This window comes from Carettochelys insculpta, chromosome 4 (genome assembly GCF_033958435.1).
Source record: "Carettochelys insculpta isolate YL-2023 chromosome 4, ASM3395843v1, whole genome shotgun sequence".
Lineage (NCBI taxonomy): Eukaryota > Metazoa > Chordata > Testudines > Carettochelyidae > Carettochelys > Carettochelys insculpta.
Genome location: NC_134140.1, coordinates 74,417,703 through 74,442,258, shown reverse-complemented (window position 1 = coordinate 74,442,258; position 24,556 = coordinate 74,417,703). Strand labels below are relative to the sequence as shown.

The window sequence follows — 24,556 nt, the reverse complement described above, 5'->3', positions numbered from 1 at the left end:
TAATTACAACTATCAAAGGAAGGGAAGCAATCCTTGTGATGAGTGAGGCAATTGTTGTCTTTGTTCATACCAAGTGTTAATGTTTCGAATTTGAATATGGACTCCAATTCACAATTCTCCCTATGCAATCTGTTTTTGAAGTCTCTGTTGTAAGACACATATTCTCAGGTCTTTAACAGAATGGCCCACTCCATTGAAGTGTTCACTGACAAGCTTAGGTGCATTGAGATTCTTTGAAGTCTGCTCTGTGTCCATTCATTCTTTGGCAAAGAGATTGCCTGGTTGTCCAATGCACATAGTGGAGGGGCATTGCTGGCACATAATGGTACATATACTATTGGTTGAGGTACATGAGAATGAGCCCTTGATCTTGTAGCTAATGAGGTTAGGTCCAGTGGTGGTATCCCCACAAACAATATGTGGACAAAGGTGGCAATGGGGTTTGTTGCAAGGAAAAGTTCCAAGATTAGTATTACTTTGGTGCAGTCTGTGATTGCTAGTGAGAATTCTTCCTTAGATTAGGAGGTCGTCTACAGGAAAGGACAGCTTTGTCACCTAGGGCCTTCCAGAGTGTAGCATCATGATCTAGAAAAGGTTGTAGGTTTTTAATGATGCACTGCAGGGGTTTGAGCTGGGGGCTATAGGTGATGACAAGTGATGTTCTGTTATTGATCCTCTTGGGACTATCTTGAAGTAGCTGGCTTCTGGGTATTCAGCTGGCCCTGTCAATTTGTTTTTTTCACTTCCTTCAGTGAGTAATTAAATTTTTTGAATCCTTGGTAGAAGTTTTGAAGGTTTCAGTCTCTGGCAGTAGGTTCAGAGCAGATGTGATTTTATCTAAGGGCTTCACTGTACTGGAAATGCTATTGATCTGATGGAGTGGGTCTGTCCCATGAAAGCTCATCTTTGAATAAATCATTTTGTTAGTCTTTAAAGTGCTACATCACACCTCGGTGTGTGGGTTACATTAGCAATATACTGTATCAACTTTTTTCTGGACATAAAGGATTTGGGGGCAAATTATCTTTCAGACCCTTTGCAGCCTGTCTCCAAGTCTTTACTTTTTCTACCAGTTCATTGTAAGCCATTTTTTAATGTCCTGCAACTAGTTCTGGCAAAGTTTCAATACAGCTTTTTACCTCAGGAACTCTTAACTTGAGACTTGTTTTATGGTTATTCTAGCAAATAGTTTTTTTGTAAAGTCCATCTCATAACCTCTCCATTCCATTAAGATCCTTATACACAATAGCAGAGATCAGCCAGTAGATTAAATTTAGCTGTTGATTGTAGCAATTTCATGGGTGGGGTTTCTCTGGTCTCTTGCACAAAAAATATAGAAGTAGCTTATCTAAGCTCTGCATGCACCTCTTTTAGTATTTTAATCTCCTCATCTCTTTGAATTTAGCTCCTTAGTAGCACATTTTTCAACTCTTTACCACTCAGTTGATTAAAATATCTGTACATTGCTACACTTTTCTGTAACTCAGATATATCCTCATTTTCCTCAGCCTGGGCCTCTGATTTTTCTTCAAGCTCAATGGCCTTCTGTCAGCTTTATCTCTTTCTTCTTTTTCCCTGTGTAGCTTCTGCCAGATCCAAAATTCCTATGCTTCAGAAATACCATCTTCCTATTTATTTATTTATTGTGTCTCTACTTTTGCTCTTGCTTGGCAGAAATCTTCCCTCAGATCCTAATTCTTTAACTTGTATTTCTTAATCTTGTCCAGTTGGTGCTAAAGTAACTCCCAAACTGATTCACTTAGGGCATGTCTACACTTGAGAATAAAGTTAAAAAGTTGACTTCAAAAAATTCAACACTAGATTTTATAAAGTTAAATTTGAGTGTCCAAAACTGCTCACAAAGTCAACTTAGTGTGTCCCCACCAGATTGCCTAAGTTCAACTGTGGCAGCAGTGCATTCTGTAATTCCTGCAGACCCGTTGCATTTTGGGATTCTGTGCCAGTGTCTTGTGGTTAAAAAGTCATCACTGCAAGCGGTTCTTGGTGTCTGATGTCATCATCCCAGAATGCATTTCCCTCACTTCCCACTTTCCACTGAAAAGAAACAGAAAAGAGAATTTTCGTAACACTTTTACATTGACTGTCACTCACAATTACAAAGAATAACATGGATCCCAAGATGCTCCAATGTTTGGTGTAATGTTTTATGATGACTTCCCATACTGCAATGCAGTATATTCTGAATGTAATGCTCATGCATTATCAGTGGATTTATGCCAGAGGCGTTGACAGATGTGAACAGCGGGAGAATAGCACCACAAAGTTGTTGGCAGCACTGGAGTCACTGCACAGCATGAAGCACAAGTTTTGGACCTGCAAAAACAGCTCAGACTGCTGAGATCACATCATTTTGCAGTCCTGGCATGAACAACAGTGGCTGAAAAGCTTCCACCTGCATAAAACCACTTTGTGAAGTGCTGTCTCCTGCCCAGAGGCGCAGCAATAGCAGAATGAGACCTGCTTTGACAGTTGAGGAGCATGTGACAATTGATCTGTGGAAGTTTGCTATACCAGACAGCTACCAGGCAGTGGGAAACCAAATTGGAGTGGGCAAATCTACAGTGGGGGCTGTTGTAATCCAGGTAGCCAAGGCAATAAATAAGCTTCTCCTGCGAAAGACAGTGACTCTGGGGAATGTGCACGACACAGTGGATGGATTGCTGCTATGCAGTTGTAACTGTGATAGGGCCATAGATGGAACTCACATCCCCATTCTGGCACCAGATCAAATGGCCTCAAGGTACATTAACTACAAGAAGTACTTCTCTATGGTGTTGCAGGTGTTGGTGGATCACAAAGGTCATTTCACCTACATCAATGTGGGGTGGTCAGGAAGGGTGCATGAATCTTTAGGAATTCTGGCCTGTTTACAATGCTCCGGAGTGGAACTTTCTTCCCAGACCAGAAAATGGACACTGGGGGTGTGGAAATGTCCATAGTGATTCTTTGTGACCCTGCTTACCCCTGTTTCCTTGGCTCATGAAGCCATACACAGGCGCCGTGTAGTCCAGTAAGGAGCTCTTCATTAATAGGCTGAGCAGGTGCAGAACAATAGTAGAATGTGTTGTTAGCCATTTAAAAGCCATGTTCAGGTGCATTCTGACCTGCTTAGACCTCAGTGAAGGAAATGCTATCTTTGTCATTGAGGGCTGCTTTTTATTTTTCATAACATTGGTGGGGTAAAGGGGGAGAATTTCATGCCAGTGTGGGGGGCAGAGGCAAAGACCCTGGCCAGAAATGATCAGAAACCAAACACAAGGGCAAACAGGAAAGCACAGAAAGAGGCAATTCAGATCAGGGATGCCTTGAAAACCAAGTTTATTAATGACTGTGAAGGGCATTAAATAGCATCCCTACACACACCCATGCTGTTTCTTTGTCCTTTATGAAACCCCTCCAACAGCGTGACAACCATCACCACCACACCCAACCCCAAAGCAGGGACAACAGGGCATGTTTAACTAATAAATGAAACTTTCTTTTTGCAACCTACAACATTTTTATTTAGGGGGTCCTAATGGCCGAGTGGTGGGTATAGGGAAAATAAAAGGATAATAAACTCATGGGCCATCGTATCAAAACAAAAATCAGTCAAGTAGCACTTTAAAGACTAGCAAAATAGTTTACTAGGTGAGCTTTCGTGGACAGACCCACTTCTTCAGACCATAGCCAGACCAGAACAGACTCAATATTTAAGGCACAGAGAACCAAAAAGAGTAAGCAAGGAGGACAAATCAGAAAAAGATAATCAAGGTGAGCAAATCAGAGAGTGGAGAGGTGGGGGGGGGAAGGTCAAGAATTAGATTGAGCCAAGTGTGCAGACGAGCCCCTATAGTGACTCAGAAAGCTCCCATCACGATTTAAACCATGTGTTAATGTGCCGAATTTGAATATAAAAGCCAGCTCCGCTGTTTCCCATGTTAGCCTTCGGCTAATGAAGAAATGCTCAGCTGGTGGGTGATTCCTTGGGAGTGCAGGGGGTCTCCATGACCTTCCCCCCCTTGTTCTGGTCCCCGATAAGAAGAGGGGCTGGAATATGTAGAGAGAGGACGTAAGGAACAGGGGCCATAGATTGTATGGGGGATGCAGAGCCCTGAGCATGGGAAGGGACTGATTGTGTGGAGAGAAGTCTGAAATGGGGCGGGGGGAAGCTGGAGTGGCTGGGGGATATGGGACCCTGACCATGGGAGGAGAATGAATGTGGCAGGGTGGAATGTAAAGTGGGTGCCTGTGGTGCCCAGGGGATGCAAGGTGCCAACCAGGTGAAGAGAATGAATATGGCAAGGGTGGCATGTAATGGGGATGTCTGGAGTGGCTGAGGGAATACAGAACCCTGACCAGGTGAGAGGAATGAGTATGGATAGGGTGGCATATAATGGGGCATGTTTTGGAGAGGGAGTGCAGAGTTTGATGATTTTGAATTTTCAAGCATTGCTTTCATTATCTCAGTCTACCTTGTCATTATTGACAGGACTGAAGCATTCATTATTGCTTGGTTGCCCACTATGTTTTTCCTCCACTCTCTCAGCTCAACTTTTTACTTTGCTGCCACTTCAAAATAATTCACCATCATTCCTTGCTGTGACTTTTTCCTCCTCTGCATTTGTGGCAATCTCATTTATCTTTACTTGGAACAATGAGCATACTGACAGAGCTGTCTGTCTCTGTGAAAGAACATATTGAAACACAAGCTCACTCTGTGGATTCTTAAGTCTGAAGAATGGATTATTCTAAGCAGAATTATTTAAGCTCTTCTGAAGCTGATGTTTACCTTCAACACAATGGTAAGCTCTCTTTGGGTCATGGGACAAAAGATTTGCCATGTGCTTGACCAGCCGCCGGCTCTGGGGATGGCCTGACATGCCATGATTTAAAAGCCAGTTGGGATGCATGAGTTTTCCTCTGTGCTGAATGAGTAACAGGCAAAAGAAGCATTAATGTTTGTGGGCAGCCTTGCAAACCTAGTGAGGAATGCTTTAAACTGGTTTCATTGTGGGACAATGACACAAGCCTTGAGGTATGTGGGGAAGGAGGAAGGTACAACAAAGGAGGAGCCCTGGTTCAAAAGGAGAAAGAAGGCCAATCAAGTAGTTATCTAAGGTGTTTGTACACAATTGCAAGAAGCCTGGGAAACTAAAAGTAAGAATTAGAAGCCCTGGCACAATCAGAGGAGTATGAGGTGATTGGAATAACAGAGACTTGGTGGGATGATTTGCATAACTGGAGCACCATCGTGGAAGGGGATAAACTGTTCAGGAAGGACAGGCAGGGGAGAAAAGGAGGAGGAGTGGCGCTGCATGTAAGAGAGCAGTATGATTGCTAGAGTTCCAGTATATGGAAGGAGAAAAGCAGTCGAGAGTCTTTGGATTAAGCTTAGAGGTGGAAGCAACAGAGATCAGGTACCAGATCAGGTAGATGAGGGAGACGAGCATTTCTTCAGGCAACTAAGACACACTTCTAAATCACAGGCCCTGGTTCTCATGGCAAACTATAATCACCCTGACATTTGCTGGGAGACTGTAGTGAGTCAGTATGGCCTCCTGCAGACCCGGAGGCAGAGGAGGCTCTGCAGAGGCCCTGGTGGGCGGGGCCGGAGCCAGGAGACCAGAGGCCTGCCCCTCAGAGAGCAGGGCCAAGGGCTAGAAGAGCCAAAGGCGGGACTCAGGACCCACTCGAGGCTGGGCCTCCGGGCAGGGAGGACGTGCCCGCATGAGCTCCTCGGCGCCAAAGGGAGAGGGCCTGCTGCTGCCCAGCCAGGCCGGAGGAGCAAACCCCCAGCGGCTCCAAGCAATCCCGGGTCCATATGCCCCAAGGGGACTACCCAGACTTCCCAGACCTACCAGGACCTTCATGCCGGCGGAGACCCCCTACCTGGGAAGAAGCCCCAGGAGCAGTCTGCCCCAGAGTCCTGGCGGATCCTTACAGCACTCAGGCCCAGGATCGCCTTGGGTCTCCTGTATTACCGCCGCCTGACTACCCCAATGACATTGTGATGGACGACTGGCCGGAGCCCCCGAAGGTGGATGACCTGGAGGAGACCGACCTAGGGGGACCCCTTGACCAGATGGACTGGGACTTCCCGCCAGCAGAGGTAGAGGTAGGAAGTGGCCCGGGGAATGACGCTCACGAACCCATGGCAGTGTGTTGCGGTCTGGATCCCCACTGCCGTGGTTGCGTGTGAGCGACCCCCAGGGCCCCGGGCCGGGTCGCAGTGGAGTGGGAGGGCCTGCAACCCCCTACCCCCTCCTTGACAGGGCCAGCCTGCGCTGAGCCTGTCTGTAACCCTTGTGTTGCTGCCCTGCCCCAAACTGAGGGCTGGGCCGGTGTTTAACCCTTGTGTTGCTGCCCCGCCCCAAACTGAGGGCTGGGCCGGTGTTTAACCCTTGTGTTGCTGCCCCGCCCCAAACTGAGGGCTGGGCCAGTGCTTAACCCTGGTGAACTGCTGCCCCGCCCTGGACTGAGGGCCGGGCCCAGAACTGTATTATTACTTGGGACTGCTGCCCTGCCCTGGACTAAGGGCCAGGCCCAGAACTGTGCTGTTATCTGGGGACTGCTGCCCTGCCCTGGACTGAGGGCTGGGCCCAGAACTATACAACTCTTGTGAACTGCTGCCCCGCCCTAGATTGAGGGCTGGGGCCTGTATGGTGTTGTAGCGGTGAGCCGCTGACCGCCCAAACTGAGTACAGGCTGGTGCCCTAACCCCCTTTTTGCTGCCGCCCGCCCTTGACCAAGGGGCTGGGCGTCACTGGACTTGTTACAGAGACCAAGACAGCAGTGCACAGACAGGCTACGTCTACACTAGCACACTACGTCGAAGTAGCCTATTTCGAAGTAAGAACATCGAAATAAGCTACTTCGATGCACATCGCCTACACATCCTCCAAGGCTGGTGCCATCGACGTTCAATGTCGAAGTAGTGACGGAGAATGTCGAAAGGAGCTGACCCAGAAGGCAATGCAGAGCGTCCACACACACAAGCGCTCCCTGTCGAAATAAGGGGCCAGCAAAGCCCCAAGCCGCTCCCTTAAAGGGCCCCTCCCAGACACTCCTGGCCTGCACAGCACGAGATCCACAGAGCCGACAACCGGTTGCAGACCCTGTGCATGCAGCATGGACCCCAGCTGCAGCAGCAGCAGCCGCCACAAGCCCTGGGCTAAGGGCTGCTGCACGCGGTGACCACAGAGCCCCGCAGGGGCTGGACAGAGTGTCTCTCAACCCCTCAGCTGATGGCCGCCATGGAGGACCCCGCTATTTCAAAGTAGCAGGACACGGATCGTCTACACACACCCTACTTTGACGTTGAACATTGAAGTAGGGCGCTATTCCCATCTTTGGATGGGAACAGCGATTTTGACATCTCGCTGCCTAACATCAATTTCAACATTGAAATAGTGCATGATGCGTGTAGATGTGACGCATGCTATTTCAACATTGTGCTGGCTACTTCAAAGTAGCCAGCTAGTGTAGACGCACCCACAATCCAGAAAGTTTTTGGAGAATGTTGAAGATAACTTCCTGGTACAAGTGGTGAAGGAGATGACCAGGGACCCTGCACAGCTTCATCTGATACTCACAAACAAGGAAGAACTAATAGGAGAAATAAAAGTGGGTGACAACCTAGGCTACAGCAATCATGAGATGGTAGATTTCAGGATCCTAATGAAAGGAAGGAAGGTGAGCAGTAAAATACAGACTTGATTTCAGAAGAGCAGACTCTGACTCCCTCAAGAAACTGATGGGCAGGATCCACTGGGAAGATAATATGAAGAGGAAAGGCAGTCAGGAGAGCTGGCAGTATTTTAAAGAAGCCTTACTGAAGACACAGGAACAAACCATCCTGATGCACAATAAGGAGCAAATATGGTAGGCAACCAGTTTGGCTTACCATGGAAATCCTTGGAGTGCTTAAACTGAAAAGGGATGCGTATAAGAAGTGAAGACTTGGACAGATGACTAAGGAGGAATATAAATATATGCCTGGAGAATTCCAGAGAAATAATCGGGAAAGTGAAAGCACAATTGGAACTGCAGATCTTTACAGATATGTTAACAATAAGAGGCTGATCAGGGAGGGTGTGGGGCCATTACTGAATGAGGGAGGTAACCTGGTGACAGATGATGTGGGAAAAGCTGAAGTACTCAATGCTTTTTTTCCTCTGTCTTCAGAGATAAGGTCAGTTCCCAGAATACTGCATTAGGCATTGCAGTATGGGAAGGAGCTGGGCAGACCTCAGTGATGAAAGAACATCGTCATCAGCAGCAGCAGCAGCAGCAGCATCTGCATGAGTGGGAGGGGGTCTCAGTAAAGGGGTGGGCCAGAGCCGACAAGGTCTGGTCAGTCAGAGGGGAAATGGCCCATAATCAGCAGGCAATGTGGAGTTGTGAATGAACATCAGGAGAGGAGAAAACAAGTCAGTTCATCAGGAGGGATGTGGCCCATTGTCAGATGCTAATGTGAAGGTGTGAACATCAAGAGCAGAGAAACTGCTTGTGTAATGGGTTAACCACTCCCAGTCTCTGTTCAATCCTTGGTTGATGGAGTCAAATTTACAAATGAATTGCAGCTCAGAAATTTCTCTTTCCATTTGATTTTCAAAACTTTTTTTGTTGTAGGACTAATAATTTTACATCTGTTACTGAGTGTCTAAGGAGATTGAAGCAATCTCCTACAGGTTTTTGTATGTTACTATTCCTGATGTATGATTTATGTCCATTTATTCTTTTACTCAGATACTGTCCAGTTTGGCCAATGTAAATTGCAATGGGGCATTGCTGGCACATGATGGCATATATTATATTAGTAGATGTGCAGGTGAAAGAGCCCCTGATGGTGTGGTTGATGTTAGGTCCTGTGATGATATCACTGGTATAGATATGTGAGCAGAGTTGGCAGCGAGGTTTATGGCAAGGATTGGTTCCAGGTTTAGAGTTACTATGTTGGGGTCTCTAGTTGCTGGTGACAATTTGTTTAAGGTTGGCAGGCTGTCTGTAGGCAAGGAAAGGCCTTCCTTCCCAGGTCTGTGAGAGTGAAGGATTGTTGTCCAGGATGGGTTGCAGATCACTGATGATACACTGAAAAGGTTTTAGCTGGGAGCTGTATGTGATGACCAGTGGTGTTCTCGTTTTTCTTGTTGGGCCTGTCTTATAGCACGTGGCTTCTGGGTACACGTCTGCCTCTGTCAGTCTGTTTCTTCACTTCCTTAGGTGGGTATTGTAGTTTCAGGAAAGCTTGGTGAAGGTCTTGTTGATGTTTGTCTCTGTCTGAGGGATTGGAGCAAATGCAGTTGTACTTTAGTGCCTGGCTGTATACAATGGATCATGTAGTGTGCCTTGGATCGAAGCTGGAGGAGTGTAGGTAAGCATAGTGGTCCGTGGGTTTTCGGTATAGGGTGGCAGTGTCCAGGAAATGGATCTTTTGCGTGGACTAGTCCACACCAAGGTTGATGGTGGGGTGGAAATTGTTGAAATCATGGTGGAACTCTTCAAGAGCCTCTTTCCCATGATTCCAGATGACAAAGATGTCATCAATGTAGCGCAAATAGAGGAGGGATGCTAGGGGTTGAGGGGAAGCATTGTTCCAAAAATATTGGCATACTGTGGGGCCAAGTGGGTGCCCATATCAGTGCCACTGATTTGAAGGTATAAATTGTCCTCAAATCTGAAATAGTTGTGGGACAGGACAAAGTCACAAAGCTCTGCCACCACTTGTGCCTCAGTCTCATCAGGAATAATGTTCCTAACAGCTGGAAGTCCATCTTCATGTGGGATATAAGTGTAAAGGGCCCCTATATCCATAGTGGCCAGGATGGAGTTTTCAGGAAGGTTAACAATGAACTGTAGTTTCCTAAGGAAGTTGGTGGTATCTCAAAGAAAGCTGGGATTGCTGGTAGCATCAGGTCTGATTAGAGAGTCCACATATCCAGACAATCCTGTAGTGAGAGTGCCAATGCCCGAGATGATGGGGTGTCTGGGATTCCCAGGTTTACGGATCTTGAGTAGAAGGTAGAATAAACCTGGCTGGGATTCTAGGGGTGTGTCTGTGTAGATATGTTCCAGTGTTTTATAGGGAGGGTCTTGAGCAGAAGCTCTAGTTTCTCTGTGTACTCCTCAGTGGGAATCTGGGACAGAGGCCTGTAGAATGTGGTATTGGAAAACTTCCTGACAATGCCATCCTTGCCACCATGGATGTAGAGGCTCTCTTCACTAATATTCCACATGACGATGGGCTACAAGCAATCAGGAATATCATCCCTGATGTTACCACCACCAATCTGGTGTCTGACCTCTGTAACTTTGTTCTCACCCATAATTATGTCCGATTTGGGAACAACTTATACCTGCAGATTAGTGGCACTGCTATGGGCACTCACATGGCTTCACAATATGCTCATATATTTATGGCTGACCTGGAACAACAATTCCTCAGCTTTTGTCCCCTATTATCCCTCCTTTATTTATGGTACATTGGTGACATCTCTATCATTTGGACCAACGGTAAAGAGACTCTAGAAAAATTCCACAGAGGCTTTAACAATCTGCATCCCACCATCAACTTATGCCTTGACCACTCCACACGAGAGATACATTTCCTGGACACTACAGTACAAATCAATGATGGCCTGATCAATACTACACTCTACCGGAAAGCCACTGACTGCTATACTTACCTACACGATTCTAGCTTCCATCCTGAACACACAATACGATCCATCGTTTACTGCCAAGCCCTTCAGTACAATCACATCTGCTCTGATCCTATTGACAGAGACCAAAAACTACAAGATCTCTACCAAACATTCATAAGTCTGAACTACCCACCAAGAGAATTAAAAAACAAACTGACAGGGTTAGATGAATACCCAGAAACCAACTACTCCAACATAGGCTCATAAAAACCAACAACAGCACAGCACTGGTCATTACCTAGAGCCCACAGCTCAAACCACAGCAATACATCATTAAAGACCTGCAACCTATCCTAAACTAGGCTGCAACACTCCAGAAGGTGCTAGGTGACAGGCCTGTTCTCTCCTATAGACAACCTCCCAACCATATGAGGATTCTCATTGGCAACCACAGGCTATACCACAATAACACTAATCCTGAAACTTTTCCTTGCAACAAGCCCTGTAGCCAACTTTGTCCACATATCTATTCTAGAGATACCATCAGTGGACCTAACCATGTTAATCACAGAATCATGGGCACATCCTCCTATTCCTCAACTAACATCATATATGCCATCAGGTGCCAACAATGCCCACACACCATGTATATAGGACAGACTGCAAACACTCTTTGACAAAGAATGAATGAACACAAAACAGACATCAAAAAACTCCAAACACACAAACCTGTCAGCCAGCTCTTTAATGGAGTGGGCCATTCTGTTAATGACCTGAAAGTCTGTGTTTTACTGAAAAGGAACTTTAACAACCGTTTACATAGGGAATGCTCAGAACTGTCATTTATATTCAAATTCGACACATTAACAGATGGTTTGGACTGGGACAGCAATTACCTGGCCCATTATAAGGCCTCTTTTACATATTTTGTTTTACCTAACTCTTAACTTCCCCACACACACCTCCTGCCGCCCCCCTGCTCTTCTGATTTGCCAACCTTGATAACAATTTTTGGGCTTCTGTGCTTTATATATTGAATCTGTTCTGGTATGGCTATGATCTGAAAAAGTGGGTCTGTCCCATGAAAGCTCATCACCTAATAAATTATTCTGTTAGTCTTTGAAGTGCTACATGACTGCGTTTTTCTTCTGCAGTAGGTTCTCTTTCAGCCATATCTTCCAATATAACTCCTCATTGGTGACCTTCTACATCCATACAATTCTCAGGATCTTTCTATAAAAACTCCTCTTGAATGCCAATATTCTTCTCTTCTTCTCTTCAAATCTTTTGTTAACACCCATGTCCCACATCCACACAAAATACTCCTGAATACACCCATTTTTAAGATACTCAGCATTGTTTCTTATCTAGTTGCTTTGCTTTTCCAGATCTTATCCATCACCTTCAAACTTGCTCTTGCTTTCACTATTCGAGTCACTATTTCTTTCTACAGTCTAGATCATACATTATGTTGCTCCCCAGATACGTAAACTTCTCTACATTCTCTAGTTTGCTCCCATCTAGTTGCTCACATCTACACTGAGCTTCCTTCCTATTTCCTTATCTCCAAATACCATTGTTTTTGTTTTATCAATGTGCATAATTAGATGAATCCCAAGCACTATTACAGTCTGGGGACTGACTGGCTGTGCAGCAGCAGTGCAGCAGAAAAGGACCTGGGAATTGTGGTGGATGAGAGGCTGGATATGAGTCAACAGAGTGCCCTTTTAGCCAAGAAGGCTAATGGCATATTGGGGTACATTAGGAAAAGCATTTCCAGCAGATCTAGAGAAGCTATTATTCCCCTCTACTTGGCACTGGTGTGGCCACATCTGGCGTATTGCATCCAGTTCTGGTCCCCTGAGTATAGAAAGGAAGTGGACACTCTGGAGCAGGTTCAGCAGAGGGTAATGAAAGTTATTAAGGGTCTGGAGCATGTGACCTATAAGGAGAGGCTGAGAGATTTGGGCTTATTTAGTTTGCAGAAGAGAAGAGTCGGGGTGGTTCGATAGCAGTCTTTCACTTCCTGAGAGGGAGCTCTAAAGAGGATGGAGAGAGACAGTTCTCAATGGTGACAGATGGCAAAACAAGGAGCAATGATCTGAAGTTACAGTGGGAGAAATGTAGGTTGGATATTAGGAAAAACTATTTCACCAGAAGGGTGGTGAAGCACTGGAAAGTGTTACCAAGAAAGGTGGTAGAATCTCTGTCCCTAGAGGTTTTTAAGTCCGTGCTTGACATAGTTATGGCTGGGATGATTTAGTTGGGGTTGATCCTACTTTAGGCAGGAGGCTGGACTAGATGACCTCCTGAGGTCCCTTCCAGCCCGAGAAGTCTATGATTTTATGATCAGTCCATACCACTTCCCTTCCTCATTTAGCACCTGCACCATTCTCGCTAGCATCTCTTCGTCTTCCTCAATGATAACTATATCATCTGCAAACCTCAGATTGTTAACGTGGCTATTTAGAAAAGCTAGACATACATAACTCTATGAGTCTGGAATTTAATGCATCCAAGGATGCTGAGGGAGTCAGCAAATGTCATTGCAGAGACTTTGGCCATGATCTCTGAAAACTCATGGAGATTGGGAGAGGACCCAGATGACTAGAAAAAGGCAAATATAGTACCCATCTTTGAAAAAGGAAAGAAGGACAATGCAGGAAACTATACACCAGTCAGTCTTACCCCAATCCCTGGCAAAAACATGGAGGGAATCCTCAAGGAATCCATTCTGAAGCACTTAGAAGAGGGGAAAGTGATCAAGGCTAGTCAACATGGATTCACCAAGGGCAAGTCATGTCTGACCAATCCAATTAGCTTCTATAATGGGATAACCAGCTCTGTGGACATAGGGAAGTCGGTAGATGTGGTATACACTGACTTTAGCAAAGCTTTTGATACAGCTTCCCACAATATTCTTGCCCATAAGTTAAGGAAGCATGGATTTGATAAATGGACTGTAAGGTGGATAGATATGGATCAAAGGCTAATGATCAATGCTTCAAAGTCTGGCTAGCAGTTGGTTTCAAGTGGAGGTCCCCACAGATCAGTTTTAGGGCTGGTATTGTTCAACATCTTTATTAATGATGTAGATGAGGGGATGGATTGTATCCTCAGCAAATCTGCAGAGGACATTAAGCTAAGGGGACAGGTAGATATGTTGGAGGGTCAGGATAGGGTCCAGAGTGACCTAGATAAATTGGAGGATTAAGCCAAAAGTAATCTGATGAAGTTCAACAGGGAGAAGTGCAGAGTCTTGTGCTTGGGACAGAAGAATCTCAAGCATTGTTACAGGCTGGGGACTGACTGGTTAAGTAGTAGTGCGTCAGAAAAAGACCTGGTGATTATGATGGATGAAAGGCTGGGTATGAATCAACAGTGCCCCCTAGCAGCCTAGAAGGCTAATGGCATATTGGGGTACATTAGGGCTGGGTCTACACTTGCCCCCAACTTCGAAGGGGGCATGGCATTCAGGGTGATGGGAGATTACTAATGAAGTGGTGCAATGAATATGGCTTCTTTAGGTTAATTCTCCCATGGCAAAATTTTGAGGAGTAAAGACACTTTGAAGTAGCGTGGGCACTTCAAAGTGCTCGCGGCTGCACACATGCCGGCACTTTGAAGCTGCCACTGGGGAGAATTAGCCTAATGAAGTTCAGCATATTCACTCCAGCATTTCATTAGTAATCTCCCATCACCCTGATTACCATTCCTGCTTCAAAGTTGGGGGCAAATATAGACAAGCCCCAAGAGGATCATTTCCAGCAGAGCTAGAGCAGGCCATGTATGGAGTATTGCATCCAGTTTTGAGTCCCCCAGTATAGAAAGGATGTGGATGCACTGGAGCAGGTTCAACAGAGAGCAATAAAATGTTCAGGGGGCTGGAGCATAACACTGAGGGATCTGGGGTTATTTAGTTTGCAGAATTGAAGAGTGAGGGGTGATCTGATAGCAGCCTTCAGCTTCCTGAAGGGGAGCTCTAAAAAGGATGGAGAGAGGCTGTTTTCAGTAGTTACTGACGGCAGAACAAGCAGCAATAATCTAAAGTTACAGAGAGGGAGGTGTAAGTTGGATATCAAGAAAAACTCTTTCACCAAGAAGGTGGTGAAGCACTGGAATGTGTTACCTAGAGAGGTGGTGGAATCTCCATCCCTAGAGTTTTTTAAGTCCCAGCTTGACAAAGACCTGACTGGGATGGTTTAGTTGGGGTTGATCCTGCTTTAGATGGGGGCTGGACTAGATGACTTCCTAAGACCTTCCAGCCCTAGGATTGTATTTACACTGTTATTTTTAGCTCCAGAGTGAGCCCTATGAGCCCCAGTCAGTGGACCAGGGGTCTGAGACTCACTGCAGTAGTGTTTTGAGATAAACTTGATTGTGAGGATCGTGTGTTTGCAGAAGCTGGGGACTTGTGGCAGGAAGACTGGGATGGAAATGAAGAGATCGAAATCTGCTGGAAATGCTTCTCCTAATGCACCCCAATACGCCATTAACCTTCTAGGCTACAAGGGCACACTGTTGACCCTTATCCAGCCTCTCATCCACTGTAATCCCCAGGTCCTTTTCCACTGCACTGCTCCTTAGCCTGTTGGTCCAGCCTGTAACATGCTTGAGATTCTTCCATCCCAAGTGCAGGACTCTACACTTTTCCTTACTGAACTTCATCAGATTTCTACACAGAGTTAACATACCTAAGTCACTTTTGAAAATAAGATCTACAATGCTTAGTCACCAGGCACTTTTGTGGGATATTTAACAAATTAAGTGGCCGTATATAGAAATATTCAGTTTAGAACCCCCTTGTTCTTGTAAGAATAGACTTCCTTTCCCTATTATGGGTAAGAACAACTGATTTCAGTTAACATCTAAATTCCTATTAACCCTTATTTTTAAGCAAGCGATGCTATACCATCAATTTTTGTTTCAAATTAATAGACGCCCCAACAAGCATTTCATCTTTTATATTCACACGCTCATTTAGGCAGCCCTGCAATCACAGCACTTTTTTTGGTCAATGACTAATAAATGTCTAAATTGAAGTTTTCAGACAAAAATCAGACCATTAATATTAATGAGCGGCAATTGTTTTTCACTAAGGTGGTGACACATTCTTCAAATATAAAAAGTAACATATGTCTTGATAAAAAAGAGAACAAAGGTGAAAGGAGGCAAGAAAAGAAGAAAGAAGAAGGATAAAAGAGTTAATATGTACCAAACTCTTCTTTGTCACCACTTTCTATTCAAGGTAGGCTTCCCATCAACATGCTTACCTATCTGATGAACTTCCAACTATCCAAGCCTTACCCTCTGGCTTTTAAAGTGAAGTTACTCTTTTCCTGAGTGATCTGCTTACTGACATTTCTGAATCCCACATGCTCAGACAAGGTTTATTTTAAAAAGATTTTCATTCTCCTTGACATCCTTCTTATTGTCCTGAAGTGGCACTTTATGGCTACGTCTACACGTGCCCCAAACTTCGAAATGGCCACGCAAATGGCCATTTTGAAGTTTACTGATGAAGCGCTGAAATGCATATTCAGCGCTTAATTAGCATGCGGGCGGCAGCGGCACTTCGAAATTGACGCGGCTTGCCGCCGCGCGTCTCGTCCAGACGGGGCTACTTTTCGAAAGGACCCCTCCTACTTCGAAGTCCCCTTATTCCCATCAGCTCATGGGAATAAGGGGACTTCGAAGTAGGCGGGGTCCTTTCGAAAAGGAGCCCCGTCTGGACGAGACGCGCGGCGGCAAGCCGCGTCAATTTCGAAGTGCCGCTGCCGCCCGCATGCTAATTAAGCGCTGAATATGCATTTCAGCGCTTCATCAGTAAACTTCAAAATGGCCATTTGCGTGGCCATTTCGAAGTTTGGGGCATGTGTAGACACGGCCATTGTGAGTAGCTGTTCCAGCAGATACCCGATCACACCCTCCTGAGAGAAGTTGCCATCTGGTTCAATAAAGTATTTGCAGATGTCTGGCATCTTCAGGATGTTCCCCTATCTGCTACTCAGGGATGTGCCCGATGAAAACTGTGCTAAATAAACTAACCCAATGATCATCCCTTCATGGAAATTTCTACGAAGCATCAGTAACAATAATGTAAGTAAAAGCTATCTAGATAAAGATGACATTATCCTGGCCGCTTGCTGAGCCAAAATTTGATCTCATCTGTAAATAATAAAGACAGATTCAGCTGAAAACTCACGTATACTTCCTGCAAAATTACATGCACATGTTTAACAGTAAGCTCAGCAGCAGTCCCACTAAGTTTATTAGCTCTACTTATAAGTGTAAATTTTCATAGAGCTGAAGCCTTAGAGCCAAATCCTGAACTTTTGATGCTAATAACAAAATTCCCTTTGAGATTAATAGGTGGAAGACTGGGTTACTACCACCTTCTATGGTTGAATAGATTGTTCAAAAAAATCTTGGTGTGGATCTTTTCTGTAGTTTGTACTTGGACAGCATTATGTTCCTGAGAAAAAAGCAACTGCTGTAACATTTCACTATATCTCTGTTGCATTTGAGTTGCTTACAGTCCTTTTGGCTCAGGTTTATATCAGGCTGGATGGGCTATTATTATGAGTGTAGCTATTCCATCAATATTCCTTTCTACTGTGAAATGAACATCTAAAACTAATTATTCTGCCTATTAAATAGCAAATGATGGAGGTATGCCAAGACAGCCTGTTAACCATACATGTCTTCGGAAAGCAGAAGGAATGGAGTGCTTATTATTCATAGGTGATAAACCATTTATTTTTTGCATAGTTTTTGGCTTCAAAAGCTATTTGGAACCATTTACCTTTGGTTGTCTTCTATTTATAAAGCACTTTTTCTCCAAAGCTATGTTATGTCACAACACATCAGAAATAGGTTTCCTACTCATCTACGTAACTAAAAAAAAAAAGACCCACTCTTCAAAGTTTAGGCCCCTTATATTTTAAAGAGTGTTTATGATGTATGAATCCAAACTGTGAAGATATTTAAATCTCACAAGGGCTATGTCTACACTAGCCTCCACCCTTTCGAAAGGGAAATGCTAATGAGTCATTCCGAGATATGCTAATGAGATACTGCCATGAATATGCAGTGCCTCATTAGCATAATAGCAACCACAGTGATTCAGAAGTGCTGCTTTTGAATCATGCACTACCCATATAGATCGATGCCTTTCAAAAGGACACCCCAGTCTTTGAAAGCCCCTTATTCCTATTTGGTTTTAGGAAGAAGGGGCTTTTGAAGTCTGGGGGGTCCTTTCGAAAGGCCCCCGTCTACATGGGCAGCGTGCAATTTGAAAGAGGCACTTTTGAATTGCCAAGGCCGCCATTATGCTGATGAGGCATTGCATATTCATGGCAGTGCCTCATTAGCTCTGCTGATGTGGCTCATTAGCATACACCTTTCGAAAGGCGGGGGCTAGTGTAGCCACAGCCATGTTGTTGCATGACCATTTCTTCTAGGAGAAAATATGCTTGACCACATTGAATAAAGGTTAGTGCTATCACAGTTTGAGGCAGCAAGACTGTTAAATGACAACTGGACTATGATTTTCAAAAGAATTTATATGTGGCTCATCCACTATATAACACTTTATAACTCCTGCATATTGAGAACTCATCCTGCACCCACAACTAATCAGTTCAGTAAAGTCATCTAAAATTATGATTCCTAACCCTGAGCCTGATGCTGAAAATGTCCACTGAAGTGAAGTTCCAGAAATTCTCTTTCCTTTAGATCAGTTTAAGTAGCAGAACAGTAGACAGTACAGTAATTGACTGCCCTTAGCCAAATTTGGCTTTCAAAACGTCAGTCATGTAAATGAAAGAAAAGATGCTAGAGCGTTACCCATCCTTCAAATAAATGGGGCAGAGGATCAAGAATGTCTTTTATGTGCACAACCTGAAACAGACTTGAATGTCTAAAAGCCATTGTTATATCTGTCCTCTGCCACAGCTCTGTACAGAGTCTCTTTATGGAGCTTCAGGAAACAATATGCACATAAAGTAACTGTGGCAAATTTAATCTTTTCTGGAGTGGTCAAAAGAGGAATAAAAGTTTTATGTTAAACCAAGATGAATTCTCTGGAACTTGGGGTCTTTAATCCAGTGCTTTTTTTCAAGAAAAAAAAACCGGTGATGGAACTCAAACCCCAACCTCCCACTCACCAAGGGCCAAATCGCCCTGGCAGCTTAACCCCCTTGGCACAGGCCCCGAGCTGCCCCCGCTCCAGCTTAAGCATCCCCTGGTAGCTTAACTGCCCCCCACAGGGTCTGAGCAACCCCCAATTCCCCAGACCCAGGTACCTCCAGCCCCCTCCCACCCCCACCCAAAATGAATGCCAGTAACTTATCTCCCTGCTGCCACAGGGGCTGCACTGACTAAATCTGAGCCGTGCTGTGCTGCGCTGTACCAGGCCATCAGGGCTGTGGGCACTAGGACAGCAGGAACTGTGCGGTGCTACACCAAGACTGTAGGAGCCACACAGCTCCCAGCTGGAACCATGCATGCACACAGCAGGGGGAAGGGTGCCTTCAAAAATGTCAGTGCCTGGAAGAAGGGTGCCTGAATGCTGCAGACCGGCAGAAAGAAAGCCCAGTTTTAAACCAAGATTTGAGGACTTCAGTAACTGAGCCAGAAGTTATGGGACTCTTATGGGGGTGGAGAGCATTGATGAGGTTCCATGGAAGGGCAGACTAGGTGATCATGATGGTTCCTTCTGCCCTTAAAGTCTATGACCTTCAGTAGCAGTTTATTAAACTGGGCTTTTGTTTTGTTTAGGACAACAAATAATACCTCATGAGAGCAGAGGAGCATGAAAGGGCCAGCCACCTTCCAAGTACACCCCTACAACCTGTTCAAATAAAATTTTATCTGGGCCTTTTGAGGTCAAAATTACCCATGGAAAATACCTGAGGACTGGGTTTATTAATATAAATAACCCTCCAAACAAAATTCAAAATCACAGAACAAAATCCAAACAAAAAATCCACACAAGACAAAGCTTCTCTCTTCCTACCCTCTTTAAAGGGGCATGCCCAGGCCCCACCTGGCTAGGTCCCAGTCCCCACTCTCTGACTGAGCTTGCTCACTTACTGTGACTTCTTTGGTAATGAGGGTTGACCTGGTCAAAACTTCTGGCCCATAAGTACAAACCCCTGTGACAGGAAGTAAGAAATTAAAGTTCAAATGTCACTTGCTGCATTTCTAGTTATTGAAAGTAAATTTAACTTTTGTGATCAGCTGTGCTAACTGAGCACCACAGTGGGAGTTTCCAGGGTCATGTTGAAGAGTTGCAGACTGTAGTGACTAAGCTTTAGTTAAAAATGATTTCTATTATTTGCAAATTTAGAAACACACTTTTAAAGTTTATGGTTCACATTGTCCTGCAAAGGTTTGAGCCAAGAAGAACACAAATGGTTTTTTTTTTTGCACTATTATTAGAGAGAAAAAACAGACGTAGAAAACGATGAGACATTAAAAGAGGAGTAAAAGTGGTGACAAGTCCCTTGTTGGCCTCCTAGGGATTCTGCACTTCTTGGTGGCTTTTACTGTATGCCTCGGAGACTCATGGAGGCCTTTCCATTGCCTTGGGTCTTTTGAGAAGTAAGGGTCTCTGCTTACTGAGCCATTCTCATCATAGAAACATCACAAGAATGGGAGCAAGTCTCTTTCTGAAGGGTCTGGTGCCCCATCCTTCTGCTAGGGCAGCTCTCCAGGGAAGGATGGAAGGAGCCCAGGCCCGCACACTACTCTGGGATGTGGCCTGGGGACCCTCAATGGAAGGTAGCTGATGGGGATTTTCCCCTGCCACAAACAAAGAAGTCTTTATGGAGGCCACTTCGCCGACCACTTCCCTCTGGCACCTTCCCCCCTATACCTGCTTGAGCCACGTCTCTCTTTGAAAACCTCAGTCCTCCAGCCTCTCTTCCTGGTCTGCTCCTCTTCTCCTGCCCCCGCCCCCGATCCACATGGGTGGGGGAAACCTTCTCTAGTGAGCCAGAAAGCTTTAACTATCAGCAGGTGTCTGATTAGCCCTTTTGCTGCATACTGATTCTTAACGAGCCCCAACTGCCTGTCTTGGCTGCTGGGCCAGACTCAGTGAGCCTAGCTGGGGAACAAAAAGGCACTGAACCAGCTCCCAATAAATATTTGCCTTCCACCAGGCTCTTGTATCCTACAGGGACATCAGCAGGAGGATCTTCCATGGCACCGTGAGCCCAAGCATGCACTTGGCATGGTTCACCCCATCCCTGACACTTGTCCTTTTGTGGTGTGAGGGAGACCCTGGCATACATGTATTCTGAGTATGCCAGGTATAGCCCCTCTGCCAGCTCCCCCAGAACTTCCCATTGAGGTTCTGGCTGCTCATGTCTCCACGTATACTGATCCTTTCACACCCCCGCTGCATCAGTCTCCTCCTGGCTCTGGCTAAGGTGGCCATTTATAGGATCAGAGAGAGGAGGCTGGCTTGGGGTGCGGTGACTCCTACTGTGGGGCCTACTTTCATTCCTTGCTTTTCACATATCTGGGCAGAGTTCCTCTGGACAGCATTCTCCAGCTCCACTGACACCTTCAGGGACCAGTGGGTGCTGGCCAGGGCTCTCTGCTCAGTGCCTCCTTCTGGCTCTTTCACTTTGGCCCTATGACTTCCACAGCCATCCCTGTTCTTCTTTTTATTTGAAGTGTTTAGTGGATTCCCACCTCCCATAAAGCGGATCTTGTAAATGTGGGTGGGTTGGCACCCACCCACTTTCACAATCCCCCAACAGGACCAGGCTTTTGTAGTGTGTTGATTGTGGTAGGCCACACTATCAAAATTATTATATATATATATATATATATATACACACTAGCAAACGGTTTGACCACACAGCAAACTCCCAGCACTAACACAACTGATGCTTTTGTTTCCAGACTCAGCAAAAAACCCAAGGATTGAAAAAACATGAAGATTAAATCCTTGTGTTCGCCCTCCAAATCAGACTCAAGATACAAAGACATAACAACTCAGGGACTCTGGTATTGTAAGTATGATGATGAAAATTAGAACTTACCCCATATAAATAGGAGCATTTTAAGAATAAATCTTTAATAGTAGGTATTGTATACATATTTTCCAAATAAACTGAAATTTATAAGAATTTGTGAAAAGGCAAGGTGTGAGTTTACATTTTCTTCACATAATTGAATCCAAGAGATCACTAACCAAATAGCTGATGACCCATAGGTCAGTCTCACTTTAAACAGCCTAATGTTCAGTGAAGCAGGACAAGTACAGTATGAGTGCTCAGTACTCAGACTATTAACTGAAAAGAGGTCATTTTACATGCCAATGATTGAGAAATATGATCTCAAACAACCTGTTGCTTGGCAACACTAAAGTGTGAAAATCTGTTAAACCAAGATCCCTGAATCAGAAAACAGTCAAAAATAGCATGGAATGCAATGAAGCCAATATATATATATATTTTTTTAAAATATGATATGAAAAAAGCTACAGTTCTGGAATACCAAGAAACAAAAGAAAGAAACATAGGAGTCAATGGAAAAACTTCCACTGACTTCAATGGACCAGAATTTCAACCCGTCTTCCAATCACTTCTATTTCACCAATTTTAATTTTGCACATTTGGGTAGTGATTGAAATTCCTATAGTTTAATAGTTAATTATCATCCAATTTGCAATGGCATTGTAATTCAGTTAAAATTGTATTAGCATCCACATTACAAAGCCCAATATCTCATCTCTGCTGTCAGTCTCAGTAGACACCAGATAAGGAATGGACCTGGAGACTGAACAAATCCTTAGCCATAAAAGTGGCTCCCCAAGTCATGAGAGGTTATCAGAGACAGAAGCCTTCAGTCTTTCAATTGTATGTGGGTCAGGAACAGAAAGATGGCAATCTCAAGGATTATCAGCGCAACAACTATTAGAAGAACTAAATTCACTTGACTATGTGAAAATATTCTTGCCTACTATTTGTTTGGTGAATTTTAACCTGCATTTTAAATGAACATAGATTATAATTTTTTGCCATTGAGGGCAAGAAGATATTTTGGTTAAAAGGAGATATGGAGGTGAATATCAATACAGACAGAATGGAAAAGTGGATATAAAAGTCAATGAATATAAGTTACAGCTTTAAAACATAGGTGACTCATAAGGGAAGCTAAAGGAATCAATAAAATTTCAATAGCCAATAGGACTAGAGACAATGAGAAAATATTTTTAAACACAATAGAAACAAAACAAAAATACTAAATCACGTGTAAGACCCTTGCTAGGCAGATGGTAAAATAATAATGATGTAAAAACAGTAGAAGTGTTCAACAGATATTTCTGTTCTGCATTTGAAATGAAGCATTTAATTCATAGTCCCATGCAATAGTCTCAGAAGGGTAGCTGTATTCGTCACAAATAACAAGCATTCCTGTAGCACCTCAAAGACTAACACATTAAGACCAACTTCCTCAGATTAGAAAAGCATGTAAAAGGGATGTCCCGGGAAGCTATGATCAGTTTGCATGACATGGATCTCCTGTCAGATAATGAAACAGCTAACTCAAGACCATCAACAAAAAAATCAAACAGATAATTGCTGTGAGTCATCGTGATCTCGTAACAGGTAGGTCTTGTCATATAAATCTGGGCATTTTTCTTAGTAAGAGGGAAACTGTAATAATGGCAACTATGGTGATCCAGCATATGTGGATATTTCCAAGTCATTTGGCTTACTATTTCATGACATTTTGATTGCAAATTTACATTATATGGCCTAGACAGGGCACACAAATGGCTTCCCTGACAGTTTTCAAAATGTAGTCATTAATGGGCAGACATAAATAAGGCTGGAAGGAATTTTCTCCAGATCAAACTGGCAAAGACCTTGGGGGTTTCCTGCTTTCTTTTTCAGCCTGGAGCATGGATATTTGGCTAGGATCATCTGTCACCTAATCAACTCCCTGGAGGAACCTGAGGCACTGGTGGCATCTCAACCTCTCCTGTTCTCTGCCTGAGGGACAAAGCAGTTTAATATCCCAAGAAATTATATATTTTAGTCTATCTAATGCATGTAGCTTGCAAAGACAATCTTGAGAAGATGTCTCATTACTGATGATGCTTGTTGCAGTGAAGGCTTCAAGTTCTTTCTCTCTGCCACCTATGTTACTGACAATGGAGACAAGTAAAATCATTGACAAGCTTGACTAAAGCACTACACCCTGCAGTATGTTCAATATCACAATTTCGGTTTTGTTCCAATTAACTAGCAAGCTGTCTTTTACCCTAAGCTTTTTAGGGCATTAAGTGCCACAACTAGCTTGTCCATTGATTTGATGACTAATGCTATGTCATCAGAAATATCAACATCAGTGAGTTTATCACCAAGACGTATGCCTAATACACATTTACTTAGCATCTGGTCAAGCGCACAGACTATGATTGGCACTGAAGAATTCTGCAGCAGCATTGTAGCTTTATCAAGTGTCTGACCTAATTGAGAAGATGGTGTAACTTGATGAGACATCATATTGGAAATGGAACATTCCACAGAACACATCAGAGAGACCTATGAGTTTCAAAGACAACACAGTGATTCATTTTCAAAGGAAAAAAATGTGGCCTTGCTCCACACAAATGCAACGTAAATGGTTGAATTCTCATATCTTCTTGATAATCTGGTGCAATGTGAAAATTATCTCTATCATGGAAAGCCACAACTGAAGAAGCCAGCTTGTTATGATTCCTCTGGGTCTTTTTGATATCAGCTACTTGGGCCATCTTGACAGAACAAAAACTTTTCTTGGGGTGGATAGAAAAGTAATGGTACCAAATGTATGTCTCATTTGCTGACTTTCATTTCTAAATAGTAAAATAATAACTTTTTTTTCCATGCACACAGGGCTGA

At 44.2% G+C, this 24,556-nt stretch overlaps 1 protein-coding gene across 1 annotated transcript in view; it reads right to left on the bottom strand.

The window, feature by feature from the left end:
* Positions 1-24,178, bottom strand: part of LOC142012917 (uncharacterized) — a 65,679-nt gene extending 41,501 nt beyond the window's left edge. Inside the window, 1 exon segment of the mRNA XM_074993965.1 lies at positions 23,934-24,178. Coding sequence (XP_074850066.1) covers positions 23,934-24,178 — 245 coding nt within the window.
* Positions 24,179-24,556: the final 378 nt, after the last annotated feature.